Raw genomic sequence first — 15961 nt, forward strand, 5'->3', positions numbered from 1 at the left:
CAAAATACCGAAATATTTAGAATAACGAAGTAAATTAATTCTCGGTTTGTTATTAGATACTTAGTGTATTGGATAATAACGAACATAATCAAGACATTTTTATGAGTTTCAATTTGTCGTCCCTGTTTACTAAAATTTTCATTCAAGATTCTCTAATTTGCGGGAGCATCTGGCGATGGTTCTTGTTTGTTATTTTTCTGACGGTATATTTTTCTTCTACCTATTTTCCTTTTCCTTTTTTCAGACAAGTATCTGGAATACTGGATTATCGGGTATATTTAAGGAAGCCTTCGAGTTTTCAGCTCTGGAATCATGTTTTCTTAAACTGAAATTACGTTTCAGGTTCGATGATATATTTATCATCTCACCTTTTCTGAATTATCTTATACATCCACAATTTTTTTTATTATATCAGTTTTTAATGAACGTTAAATATAACTGATCCCTATTAGCCCAGCATGGTTAAAATAGGTCGAAAAAATTTTCGCATACCTATGACTTAAAAGCTTCAGATATCTGCGAAAAATTTTGCCGTGAAATCGATGATTTTTGCATAACCAGACTGGGCTATATCTTTTCTTGATGTGTAGGTCTTTCATAAGCTAATTGGTCGATTGGGTCACTCGTTATAATCACTATCCAGATCAAATGAATTTTATTATTAATTATCTTATCCATTTCTATTTCTACACCATATAACACCAAATGCACATAATCCAAAAGATTATCCTTCTTCTTTAGCCGCCCCTTCTGGTCCACCCCTGGACATAGTCCTCCCCTTGTGTTTTGTCCCCCATGTTCGCCTGTCTTGAGCTATCTGGTATCACTTTCTTTCTTGTCGTCGATCCATTTTTTTGTGGCCTTCCTATGCCCCGTTTATCTGCTCTTCTTCGCCTTTGTATAAGTCTCTTTGTCCACTTCTATTCACTCTCTTCCCATATTGCACTTAGATTTTGCGAGAGCTTGGACTCTACTTTGGTTTTTCTTTTTAGATCTTCGTTTCTCATATGATCTCTTAAGCTTACATTTACCATGATTCTCTTAATATCTCTTTTAATTATTAAGTTTATTGAGAGATTGGTTAGTAAGTCTGATGGTCTCCATTTCATAAGTCATAACAGGAAGGATACATGTGTCAAACCTTTCGTTTTAAATTACCTAATTGAGATTTTCGGATCTTTTATAATAAAGTTTACTTTACTTACTACTACCCAGGTTATCCGTACTCTTGTAATTTCTACAGTTTGATTTTATTTCCCTTGCTTTATTTTATGTCCCAAGTACACTTATTCTTCTACATTTTCAATCTTTCCATCATCAAAAGTGAAATCAACTTCTTTAGTGTTCATTACCTTAGTTTTCTCCGTATTCATTTTTAGTCCTACTTTACCTAATACTTGTTTAAACTCTGAGATTATCCATCGACATCTAAATTCACCTACGCATCGACGTGCCTCTAAGCTATATTCATGCAGATATTGCGTTTCTTTCATATATTCGTTCTGTCACAAACAGAAGATTTTTCCCCAAGAATGCACCACGTTTACTTAATGATGAACTAGGAAAATTTAAGAATCTCTGCTTGTTTTAAATTATCCACCATCGCCTTTCTATTCTTCTGGTATGTATTATCCCACTCCCTGTTCCTCTGGCCACGTGTACATTAGTTATTTGTTTAAAACCATAATCCAAGACTATGAAACATTAAATAGATCTGGTTTTTTTCCATTCTGCAGTGAAAAACCCTTTATTTTTTCAAATTTTAGAAAAATTCCTGAAGCGGTAGAAATCCAACGGTATCCCGAGAATATAAATAGAGAAGTCTTTCTTATCTTGCATTGCATATCTGGAGTATCAGTCAGAAGACGGACGAAGGCAAACCGAGGACGTTCGAGCTAGGATAGGTTAAGTCAGTTTGAACGTCGGTTTGAGACCCGGAAAACAAGGTCGGGATACTTGCTGAATAGCCTCGGAACGATCTATTGGCTGTCGTTCACGTAAAGAGATTTGTGGCTCAATATAAACGTGTTTTACAATTGAGGGTATGCTTCAAATAGATTTCAAGTTTATAAGTAACTAAAAATGGATTTCTCTGCTCAAAATGCATCCGTAAATCTTGTGTCCGCTGATGAGTGAGTACGCAACTTTAAATTTTTGTCAACTTTTCAAAAATGTAAAATTGGTGTTTAATCAATGAAGTGAGATGAGATAACAAATTAAATCTTCCGAATGGAAAAACACGTAAACTCATCAACAATTAGTATAAATGGACTCGTAGATAGTATAAACTCATCACTGCAAGAAAACCAAGGATTTTAAAATAGACCCAGAGAGATTTGCAAATTGATTACTGAATTACCTGTACCTCATGGCAGGTAAAAATCATACATAAAATGCTTGCAAACCGTTAAGATTTAATAATTTGAAAGAATAATTGGATGTATTAAATGCAAATGCAATGCATTGCATTGCAAAAGTTAAATTTCTCATCATTTGCCCTTGTTCCTTCAACATGAATAGTGAACTGCTCGAAGTCAACTAAACAAGAAGTATGGCAGGTAACAGGCAATCTTCCTCATTAGAAACCAGTGCATTGGGTCAAAAATTCTGGTGATGAGTTTACGAGTCCCCAAAGGATCCCGGTGATTAATTTGCTTATATCTTGGAGCGTCTAATAATTTTATGGGGGCTTTAAAGTGATAAAGTGAGTTCGTACATGTCCAAAAAATTTACTCTTTAATAATGTTGGAAAAATAATGCATAATTTAACAATTTTGTCAAATATCTAACTGTTATAATAGCAGAAACAGAATTGTTCAAACTTTTCGTGAAAGCTTATACGTCAACCAACTAGAGCCAACTAAAACTTCTACCGCGGACTGTACAGTGTACGTGCCAGATATAAATGAAATAATTCGTCGAATAGAAATGATAAGATCATTACACGTCTGCATTGAATTGAATTCATGTACTTTCCACCTACGAGGCTATAAATTGTTTGTGTTTCGTATTGAATGTTTAGCCAACCAAGGATATTTATTTTAATAAAAGGGAAAAATTTCATTTCTTTATTTATCGCGAGAACAAGGAATGGAGTAATTTCAGGGTTTGGAGCGACGTTTTTAAATAAAGTGGATTGATTGGTCTCCACCTTTTCATTACGATAAATGAACACACTTTAGCTCTAAACAAGTAAAGATGTAATTGAAGAGATAATTTGTATAAGTAAAATTCCATAGGTAATTGTGTAACTGTTATAATGTATTTAGTCTAGTTTTAGCTTGAAGGATCCTCAAACAATAAATTGTTTGGTGTCTTAGGGATATTTACATAACAATGAATTTTATGCACAATTGAGAGGTTTCATATTCATTTTATTAAAAAAAATAATTTTCAGTGACTACGTTTTCTAGCGCACTGCATTATTGGAGGTTTGCGATCACTACATCAAAATTCGCTCTATTTTCTGCCACTCTTAGTAATTGTTAAACGTTTATGACCGTCCAAGCTCTGATATGGCGAAGAAATTACATGGATCTTCTGTCTACTCCTCTTCGGGCCTTTCACTACGTCTAGATATCTGTGTATTATGAAATTATTAGTTTTATACCTTTTTACTTCAGTCGTTTGAAACAAAAATGACAGTGAACCTCTAAAAATCATACGATCAAACTGAATTTTGCTGAGAATGTCAATTATGAGACCCCAAAAAATATGCACAAAAGTTTATCACTCCTATCTCCATCGCAGGGAGTGGAAAACAGAAAAAATCGATTTACCAAAAATCTGTTTGTGGTACAAAAAAATGTTTCAAATAAAAAATGTATATGAGATAATTTTGAACAAAAATGTTTATTTACACTTTTTGTGTAGAATAAACCGTTCTCTCGGAAACAACGCTTGAACCAACCAGTGATTTTGAATGTCAGTTACGCGCGCGAAATAAATTTTAAATAAAATTTGTATCAACTCGACGGTAAAAACTCGATATCTTTTGATCAGAGTGACTTATATACAAAAATCAAAATGCGTTTTAAAGGTCAAGAGTGCAGCTTTCGTATGAATATTTTGCATTTTGTTGCAAATGATGTAACTGTCTATAAAAGTGTTAAATAAATAATCGACTCGCGATTTTTGCCATTTTTTAAGATTCTCGTGAGATCAATAAAATTTATCACTTCCAGTGACCGATCAGAATGGAATTTCCATAGTTAGAGCCTAATCTTCAAAACCTGTAACATGGAATTTCTGTTTTGAGTTTTCGCAACAAATGTGAGGCATTTGAAATATGCTTAAAAACGCTGTATTCACAATACAGAAAACCATAGAGTGTTTATAACTTCCAATGAAATTTTTTTATTGCAGATAGAAATATTGAACAAATATCTGTTTTTAACATCAAAACCAGGCATGTATCTAGTGAACCTCTCTGAAAAGGACTACATCAAGAAAAAGAACAAATGGTGAGTTTTTGCTTTTCTGTATGTTTAAAAATCACTTATTAGAAATGTGTACGGTGTAATAATACTAATCGAATGAAAACTGTAAATTTTAGTCCAGTCGAATTTGACAAAAAAAAAGGCCTAACCTTGTATGGCGAGCTGTTTTTGTCAGTCAGCTGTTTTTGTTGAAAATGGAGTAGATATTGAGCAAAAACAGTTCTTCTTTAAATACAAGATGGCACTAACGCAACGGTTGGATTCAGTCGCGATTTTAAATTTACACTAATATTGACTGCCGCTAGGGGTTCGAACAATAAAATTTGGGGTAGCTCGCCATGCAAGGTCAAATGACATCCCGACCGGACTATTTATATCAACGCAGAAATGCATGCATAGTTTAAGAAACTTATGTTTTTCATGCTACTTTTAATAAATATCGCATCTTTTAAACATTGGTTTATAAATTTTGTCGCAAATATCCCGAAAGTGTAGGAAAATCCATGGCTGTTATAGGGGGTCATTCCGAGAACATGTAGGCTCATAAGGGTAGCTTTCGTACCTAAACCTGGCAATATTGGACAGGAAAAAGCTAAGTGTCTGAGACCGATAAATATGATGTCATGTGTACTGAAGACTCTAGAAAAACTGCTCGCTAGGCACATTAGCGATGGTGTGTTGGTTGAAAATTTTATTTGAGGATGGAGTACATTCTGAAAAACGAAGAGGTAATGAGGAAACATATCTACAAAGCAATCAGAAAAGTGATTCCGCTAAAAAGAATAGACGAAATTATCTGTAGATGGATAGGCTGTATGCTGAAGGGCCGTTTGATATACGCAACGTTACTGGGTATATCTGTGTCAGCAAAGGTAGGCAAAGGCTGTCCGCAGATGGTAGATTTATCTCGTCTTGTGAAATCCGGTCATGTATAGGTTGATAGCTAGACTCACCAACGATAGATAGCATGTTTTGTATGACGGATGACCTGGTCATCTTGGCCGTCGTCAAAATTAATGACGTAGTCAGAGATAGAATGCAACAGACTCTGAGTGCAGCCTAAAGCTGGTGCAAAACGTACAATCTTTAAATTTAGCAAGGCCCAAGGACTGATTTCGTTATAATTACATGGGCTCTGAGGGGCACACCACTAGCAGTTATTGGGGCGGTACTTTTTTCACTGTGACTCTTCCTTATAAGCGGAGAAGCGCGAATGGTATATTGTAGACTGAGACCTGAATAACGTACTGGTTAGACCAGGACTTAGTAACACCATAAATTAAATTGGGAATATCTTATAGATGATGACTACCCACCATTCGGTACCCAAATGAAGGCCTAAAGAACTTTTCCAGGTAGACATCTGTTCACGAAAGAGATGGAGCAAAGGAAACACAGACTCGAGACTGCAAGGTTACAGCTAGTACACAGACGGGTGTAAAACTGCAGAAGGGTATGATGCAAGAAGCTACATTAATGATGAAAATGTAAACATATTTATTAGACTAGAAGAATATACCTGTGTAGAGAAAGATATTTAAATAATGGTTGGAAGCTATCTTATTAGTTTTTTGCTTATGCATTTACTGTTTATAGGTAGTTTATTTAGGACCTTTTAATTTTAACGTCCTATTCAGTGTTTTTGCATTTTTTCATTTATATTCTTCTAGTTTTACCACTCGATATTGCTATACGTGTCACGAATATTAAATCGTGGTAAATACTAGAAGATATGGCTTTAGTTAACTTACATATAACTTTAGCTTGTATTTATTTGTGTTATTGATCTTGAGCTTGTTTTTGATCCATATTTGCAGATGATCAGTACGGCGAAAACATGTTACTTATCGGTTAGTACTAGATGGATTTTAAACTTCAAAAGCGTTATGAACCGGCTTTTTACCTCACTTTATGTACCTGATAGCAGGAAAAATACTTTCTCAACTAGCTTATATCACTTTCTGTAAATATTAATATTTTTTGTGGTTAAAAAATTGTTTTGAAAATAAATTAGTATTCACTCGATATTTATTTAATACAGAAACTACAAAAATAAAACATAAAATAAATCACAGAACGGTTTTGGAATAAATATTCCATCTTCATTGCTGCTGATTCCATCATCTTATGTTGATTATTGAAGTTATACTTCTATACGCGCGCTCCACGTTGGAAATTTGTACGGGAGTGAATCGGTAAAAAGTTCGTGTAACCTTCTGGCTAAGGTCTAGTGTTAGGATTTTCAGGTCGCGCAAGCGCCCCTAACATGACTTCAGTGAATCGGTGAAATCATTACATATGTCAGATAATGAGTAAGAGAGAGACAGAAGATATATTTTCTCTCTCTTCCTATCTCGAGAATAAAAATGTTCCTTTTGTATATATATTTAATACTATATATATATATATATATATATATATATATATATATATATATATATATATATATATATATATTTATTAATATTATTATTTATGTGACATGTTTTGTATTATTTATTAAATGTTCATAACTATTTTAGTCCTTTGTATTTCAAAATAATAATCTTAATAAATCACTGATCGAGAACTGTCAATTTTGAAATACGTTTGTGTCATGTCTAATTGGCAAATATTTTACGTGTTTGTTTCATACGCTGGTGTATGTGAGTTCGAATCCCAATATGAATTTCCTTTTTTATTTTTGAAATATTTAAAAACCCCTCGTTAATTTAATTAAATATATGTAAGATACGCAAAAATGCTAAATTTTAAAATAAAATGAACATTTACAACATAATCCGAGTTGTTGGTTTTTTATTTTTATCTTCCACAAACGTTTTTTGAAGTTATACTTCTATACGCGCGTTCGACGTTGGAAATTTGTGTGTATTCGTATATATTGAGTAAATCGGCAAAATCATTACAATACATATGTAAGATATAGGTAAGAGAGAGACAGAAGATATATTTTCTCTCTCTTTCTCTCTCGAAAATAAAAATATTCCTTTTGTGAAAATACTTATGAATATTGCATTTTAATTTGTATTGTATTATAATATTGAATTATGTGGCAGTGTATTGTATTGTATTTTTATAATAATAACAAAATTAACAATGAATTTTACTGCAGAGTATGTGTAAAATTTTTTTTTTGCATTCAACTCCTTTTATACATATATGAAAATAAAAATACATATTTTCATTAAAATATTGATTCAATCCTTCATTTACTTACTATACTCCCATTACAGGTCAAATGTTTATATACAGCAAACGATGCACCATATACCTGTATACCTAATTCTTTTTCTCTTTCTGCTCTTTCTTACCTATAGCATTACATATGTAATAATTGTGCAGCTTGACTCCCATATAAATTTGTAAAGACGAACGCGTGTATAGAAGTATAACTTCTACCGGCAGTCCCACTGGACTGCCACACCCGTTTTTTTTTTATAGATGTATGTCTCTGTTAGTTGTATAATATTATATCATTGATCTTTGTCCACGGGTGTTATTGAATGTATATTTGTGTTGGTCTTTGTGGTAAAAAAATTTGTTGTTTATTCTAAGTTCGTTATTCGTGCAGAAGTTTATCATCAGTTCTCCATTTTTGTTTTTAACATTCTCCTTGTGTTTTTGCTTAATCCGGGATATTACTCGGTTGCCTATTCGAGCGTAAAATATTCTCAGTATTATCATCTTCCCTCTGACTTGATCTATTACTTCTTGTAATTTGTCATAAAATATTTCTCTTATTGTTTGAGGCTTGTTATTTTCTGAGTTATATACTCCGATGATGTTTAATGTTCAGGCCGTCCTTTTACATTCTTATCTTTCTTGTTACAATCCCTTCTGATACTTTCTGATTCCGGATTGTATGCATAAAGCCTGCCACTAACAATGTCGTATATCTATCACATTAATACCCCTGAGTTATATATAGTTATATAAGTGGTATATAGTGTTTATTTGTACCATGTGACACGAGCTTTTTTTTATCCTCATTTACATTATGTGGAATCTATCCTTATACAATTATTTAAAACATAAGTTATCATATAACTTTTATTTGTTTCATTTTGATGAAACGAATGCTGCTGTTGTTTTTATGTTGTCGATCGACCTTCATGAAACTCATCACTAAGGCTTCTTCGATTAAATTTTAATTGGTGTTACCCCCAAAATTGGCCGGTCTGGATGGGGTCTGTCCCATGTCCGGCCTGAAATTAATCCCAAACGATATTTTTGTTTTCGGCACCGGCGATGCACAGAAATGACACGGACCGCACGGACTTATATATACGATTTTATTGTTTTGTGAACGCGAGTGCTGGTAAACAGACAAGCAGATGTTGTAGGGTTAGTATGTTATGGTTTTTTATATGTAATGAAGAAAAAAGAAAAGAGTACTGTGACATTCTAAAATATTCGTAAAATTTTGTTTCATTGTGCAGTAATTCTCTGTATATTTTAAGTTCTTCTTCGGGTTGTCTTCTTTTCCACATAGGATGGACACTCCATATTTTTTTGTTTCCACTTTTTCTGCTTTTTCTCTTCCTCTTCATCAAGTAATAATGCCAACACAGTGAGATCTTCGATCCAAGCCGCCATATTTTCAACTCTTTTTTACACGCAAATATGTAATAACTTTTCCTCTCTATTCGGCCCGGTATGCACACTGCTACAACGCGGTTTACGTAAATATAACATTAAAAATACCCGGACTTGGCACTGACACGGAACGGACACGGCACGGATATTTATAAGTCGCCCTTAAATCAATGTTTTTTTTTATGTGTGTATACTATAAAATGGTTCTGGAATTGAACCACTCAATAGTATACTAGTTCACTGGCAGCACGAATGAAAAATTATATGAATTATTATGTAATTTACGTGATAATTGGGTCATACCAATATCAATCCAACAAATCCAAGTCTGCTACTAGTACCGCTTAAGCGTCTCCCCAGGGCTTGATATTCCTCCCAGGAACTAGCAAATCAGCAGTTTTTCTTTTTATTATTCTTAATGTTCTTAACATATGACGTTATTTAATTACTTATTTAATTGTTTATCTTCTATAAATTTCCCACGGTAAAATTGTAGAAATTCCCACACGTCTGTAGAAAAATCAATACGCTAGATATATAATAGCAAAAACGCTAGAGATAATAGCTTTAATAACTGCTTGTGAATTATCTAATTTACTACGTCTCCTAAAAAGGGCGCGAACGTGATTTTGTAAATTTTACACGATCAGCCTATTTGAATAGAATCCCACCCCTCGGAGAATATAACAACTTATTTAGACCTGGTGAAGCGAGCATTTAAAGTTCAGATCGCCGAGATCTCATTACTTCGCGACGTTTTAGCAGACATCTTTGTTACTTGACTGTTCTTCTTTTCTTATGCTGATAATAATTTATGAGTTATGCCAATTTTTTTTCTTGCAATTATATACATTTCATTTTTTGCGCCTTTAATTAATTAACCAGCTATCTCTATATATTTTCTACATAAACATGCACGAAATATCTTAATCTATGTTTTCTCATTTTGGAATGAATTGTTACCACCCTTAATCGACTTATTCTTAATTTTATCCTTTTTTGTCACTGTATTTATCCACCTTAGCATTCTAATTTCAGCTACATGCATTCCCTGTTCGTCTTTCTTTTTAACTGCCCCACATTTAGTTTCGAACATTATAACTGGTCTTTGGCAGTTTTATAGAATTTTCTTTTCAGTTTCATTGGAATATTTCTATTACACAACACACCACACGCTGTCTTGCAGTACACGCATTTCCCTCTAAGATATACCTCTAATACTGCGATGTCTATCATAAGTAACCTATTTTGTTGACTTACAGTCTCACTCACCATTACAGTCCTTACAATCACGTATATCTTCTTTTCTGTCTGTCATTAAAAGTTGTTGGGAATTTGGTTTTATTGTACAGCCAGCAATTGACGGATTTGTAGTAAACTGTTTTTATTTGCGAAAAAACAACTCAAATTCCTACAACATATAAAATTAACAATATAGAAAACTAATTAATTCCCATTACTTACTGTTCTCTTGCTGTAATAAATTACTTAAATTTTTATCTAATCTAATCGGTGACAGTTTGTTTTCTGAAGTTTTAATATTATATCTGACATAGTCTTTAGAACAGTAGCAACGGGAAATGTTGGGTAACATGATAAAACTAAAAAAAATAACTAAACTACAGGGTGTTTGAATAAATATTCCATACAAATAATAAATATTCATAACAAATGTAGTTGTCTAATACTGTTGCTAATTCCAGCAAATCATTTCTAGTTGTAAAGCCTAGTCCTTCATGTATTGTTTCATATCCTCTCTTGGATTGACCCACATGTGCCTTAAAATCACCTATTATAGTTGTTGCAGTTTTGCAACTTTATATAAACCTTATTAAATTATTAAGAGACTTTGTGTTAGTTGAAATACATTGTTGCAGACAAAAGAGTGTTCTTTCTTATATTGTATGTTAATAAAGAACGATAGAAAAATGAATGGCTTTCTTTAAAAGTGCAGATCGCTGGGTAATTATCGGCGACACCTACCGTCAGCTTGTACAAAACAACTCTTGGCCTAATGGCCGTGGCACTCAGTGACCATCATAGCACTCAGTGACCACCAGTCTTGTTAGGAACAATTGTTCTATCCAGTAGGGGTGGAGGCTGCTCCATCATCAATACTTTTGTGGTTCCTGTATGTTGTTGAAGACGTCCTTTTCGATATTGGTTGGTGCTATCATTCTATTGGGGTAAAGTACAACACAACATATCTTGTTGCTGTTATAGATCAAGTACGTTTACTTGGTGTTAAATTATTTCATATTCTGTCGCGATTTGAACCTTTTAATTGAACTTTCTTTTGAACATTTTACTTTCGTTTTAATATAAACTTTATAGTATATTTATGTTGCTAATTGTTATCAACATATGTTTATAAATATTACCTTTATATTGCATATAGTATACTTTAATTATTTCGTTTTCGAATGCATTTTGTTTAATATCATATTTGAACGTTGTGTATGATAAAACCATTATCAATATTTCTTTGTGTTGTATTTAAGTAGCAATCAGCTGTTAAGGTCATTTTTCTTTCTTTCATATTTTAGCATACCTATTCAAAATTTCTTTTGTAGACGGGCGGTTTGGTTTGTGTGATATAAGGTTTGTTCGTAGAGCGGTTGGAAACCGTTGGCAATCATCAGACGCATGCGTAAATAAAATCTTGTGTTCGTAGTGAAGTTTCGGACGATGCATTATAATATAGTTGGTCTAGTTCTTCCATGTCTGCATCCACTTCTTCTTTTTCTGCTTCGCAGGATAAATTTGAAAAATATGTTTTACTTAACAAAACTTCTACCAAGTTATCAATTGGTCCATCAATAACCTTATCAGCTTCTGTATTGCCAGGTTCAGATAAAGAACCTTCATTTCTGCCTAAAATGTAGGATTTTAACCGGTAGCGAAATTCCACCGCATCGGGATGGTCATGTAATCCACCAACCCTCCTAATATTGCCAAAAAAATTTTCGAGTACATCTTGATTTATGTTGTACGTAAGGATGTATTTTATATTGTGTTCAGTTTTTATATCCTCAAATAAATTTTTTAAGGAATTGTTAGTTTAAATTATTCCTAAAAGTAACAACAGAATTAAATTTAGCCAAAAAGAAGATAATATTTATATTAATTATTAGCCCCAAAGAATAGTTTTAATTAGAATATTTCAATATTTAAAGCTTTCATAGCTTCTGACATCTCGTCAATAATCTTATTTGGAACATCTAGATTTAATCCATAGCCTTGTACTCGTTCTCGGGAATCTGCATAGGGTACCCTAACGTTAAGGCAATCGAACCAATCATTTACCTAAAAAATAAAAAAATGTATGAACTGAAACATAACCAACTTTTAGATTTAGCTTATCAATTTAAAAAACTGAGCAGTTTCTATCCAACTTGCGCCCTGAAAGTAACCTAGTGTACCACACCTATTAATAGCTTGAGCTGTGTTATTTGAAAATAACTTTGTTGCTAACTTTACTTTTTGCCTTTGCTCTTTACGTACATTTAGCATTTCTTAATTTACATTAAATGAGATTGTTAAATCTGATGTAGAAGTAAGTTTTAGTAATTTAGAAATAATGTTCTTATTAATTTCCGCTCCACGAAAGAAAAAGCCATTATCAAGAAAATTATTTCTTATAAGTTTTATAAGGTGTGGTACATCACATAAAACATGGATTTTATGATTTGTAGGGCCTATAAACCACGGCTTTTCTTCATTTATTTTAAGATTTTTATGAAGGCCTCTGTTACCACCTCCCAAATCACTAACAATAGCACAAACATGAAATCCTGCTTCTTCTACTTCCCTAATTATGTCAAACAGAATTGATTTTTCCATTTTTCTGTCAAAATCAAAATAAATTGGCTGTTTCCAGGATGTCAGTAGTCCTCTCATCATTGCTACCTGAACATAGTTGGAAGGTTTTAAAAGACGGTCATTTGCTTTTGTCGTATGCATAGGTTTTTCGAATCTTCATTTCATCGAAGGAAACAACAAATATTTTTTTAGATTCGGATAAGTGAGAATTTTTTGAAATTTTTAGAACAGGTTTTATTATGCCTGGAACAATTTTGACTTTTTTGGTCTATGAGCGAAGGGTTGAAACAGCAGGATATGGATAACCTTTTTTCAGCAATAATTTATATGCTTTTGGTCCAGCTGCATTTATGGCAATACCTTGGGAGACTTCCTCAGTAGTCCATACTGTTCGAACTTCGGGCCTTTGCAGTCTTTTTAGCTGTCTTTTGGTAAATATCTTATCTACTCCTGACTTCATTTCTGTTAATTCATTAACCTGCTGAAGTAAGGCTTTGTTCTCGACACGTAACTTTTGAAGTTCAAGATCTTGTGCAGGTTCCTTATCTGTATTTAATCTAAAAACAATAATCATATTTTTAATCTACTATACATATTGCATAAAGTTAAGGATATTATGTTTTCATTCTGACGACTGATCACAGCATATTTAGAACATTTTACATACCCGTCTGATTTTATAATTTGAGGTAAATGAGTTTTGAGTTCTTGACACACCGAGTCCACACCTGATTCTCTAGCTGTAGAACTAAAAAATAAATGTTAAGATATTACTTGTCATAATACTTAAAAGTGTTTCTACCAAAAGATGTAGAATAAAATAATGTTTACCTAGATTGTGTAATTATCTGTTTCACAATTGATTCATGTGATTCATATTGCAGCAATTCATGCTGCAAATTTCTGTTAAAGTCTTCCGGCTTGAAGTGTTTGGAACAAATCCTTGAAGTTTTAGTATTAAATTTGTCTTTACGGCAACAAGCAATAACCCACAGTTTTTCCACTACCGAGTCCTTGGGAAAACTATAAAACCTAATAGATTTATCGGCACCTTTTGTCTGATTATCACTTTTAAACAACTAGCTACTGCACAACGCATTTTATGTTTAGGTTATAAACTATTCCTAGCAAAACCCCCCTAAAAAATACAAGATGGGTATAAGTATGGTTGAGTATTAAATACTGACTTAATAATAATTAAACATACCTTATTTACAATTTCTAAAAGACCAAAATGTTGTCCATATAAAGTAGGTATACCTACAAAGCCACTATCACTCAAAAAACTCGCATAGAGAGGTGAAAATATTCTTAATAATAATTATTTTTTACTAAAATGCCTACAAATCAACTTAACTCTCACAAAAACACTATAAAATCTTCTACAAGCTTATTAAAGACGTCAAAAGTTAAAACATTGATAAAATTCTCGTTATAAACAGATGTATTACAATGATGGCAACTCTCATTACTACGTCTACAGTAGGGGAGTGGCCTGCGCAATATCATACCCCATGGAAGAAACCTATAGATATCCACAACTCATCTCGTAATGTTTAGTTTTTAAAACAGCTGTGTTTTTACGAAAATTTGTTTGCCTTTTGTAAACTTATTTCAATATTCGTTGTCTTATCGGTTTCGTATCACATAATATTTAAATTTTTAGCTCTTTATATTTTATTATATTTGAATGTATGTATATTTGTCTTTTGATTTTACTTGTCTCTAAATAGAGTTATAGTCTACTCGCTTGATGAAATGAAAATTTGAAGTAACATGAAGTCAAAAACACACCAAAGGATTGAATAGAATTGAAAAGAATTCTTTAGATAAATAAATACAATTTCAGTTAATGCTTTACACCTAGAATTTGTTACATTTGTTATTAGCGTAATAAATATTAAGAACTGAATGTTTCAGTTATGAAAATTGTATGTATATAACGGTCGACATAGTTGTAGATACATTAAAGTTAACAGGTCACAAAGTCGGTCGAACGCCATAACACAATACTCGACAACAAGAACAGGAAGCTCACCTAATTATCCATCGCTACAACACACACACTAACCCTTATCCCGTAGTAGTACCGTGTACGGATCGGAACCATAATGGACTCTGATTGACTTTGATCTGACCGCCTCTGATTTACGCTTCGACACTATCAATCGCTCTTAATTTACTATTCAACACCGGTAAGTCACGTGAGCTTCGGGCTTTGCACTACACACTGCACACACTTGAGATGAGCAGGCGATAACATCATGTGTGGAGGACTTAATTATCTTGATGGATGATGTTTATGATGGTCACACATTTATAGTACGAGAGCTGAGTGGTTAATAGTCGTTAATGTAAATGTTTTACAAAATAATAGTTTTCTAATACTTTGTAGAAGGTTCTTACGTCACGATAATTTAAGAGGAGTATTTCAGAAAACTTAGAGATTCTTTAAATTTTGCGCGTTTAACAATATACCCTTTGTTTATCCTACTATATTGGTCGGTCGAATTTATTGTGTTCTTAGTGCACTGTCCTTTCTATTGGAACGTTTATCCAGTTCTTAGTTTGTTTAGTGACTGTTTTGAGAAGGGTTTTTTCAAACAACAAAATAAGAAACAACAAAAACCATAAAATTGCATTGAAACAACAGAAATTAAGTTACTACGTGGCATATTATAATTAACTCATCGAGCTCAAAGTTCAAAGTTCCAGACAGGCCCAAAAATTTTTCTGAGCACTTTTCTTTCAAATCTTTTCACAGCATCTTCGTCTTTCTTTAGGAGGTCCATATTTCACAGCCATAATTAACAAAATGGGTCTTATTAGTGTTTTGTACAATTACATCTTCGAATTCTGCCCTAGTATTTTAGAAGTTGGCATTTTTTTATTTGCGTAATATGCTTATATCTGTTTTCTGTTTCATAAAAGATATTCTTTTATGAACTCCAAATTTTTGAGATTGGGATATTTATTAATGAAATTCTTCAAAACTGGTTTAGAGTTATTACATCAGAAGATTTGGTGAACTACATGCCTCGTAGAATCGAGTCTGTGCTAAAAAACAAAGAGTTGCCATCGAGAACCCATAGATATACCTTGTC

The 15961-nt window shown here is 32.9% G+C and overlaps 1 protein-coding gene across 1 annotated transcript in view; it reads left to right on the plus strand.

The window, feature by feature from the left end:
• Positions 1 to 15961, plus strand: part of LOC140436728 (obg-like ATPase 1) — a 180326-nt gene that overhangs the window by 103117 nt on the left and 61248 nt on the right. The window contains exon 7 of the mRNA XM_072525783.1: positions 4366 to 4463. Within this exon, the coding sequence (XP_072381884.1) occupies positions 4366 to 4463 (98 nt within the window). The remainder of the gene's footprint in view (positions 1 to 4365; positions 4464 to 15961) is intronic.

The sequence above is a fragment of the Diabrotica undecimpunctata genome, chromosome 3 (genome assembly GCF_040954645.1).
Source record: "Diabrotica undecimpunctata isolate CICGRU chromosome 3, icDiaUnde3, whole genome shotgun sequence".
Lineage (NCBI taxonomy): Eukaryota > Metazoa > Arthropoda > Insecta > Coleoptera > Chrysomelidae > Diabrotica > Diabrotica undecimpunctata.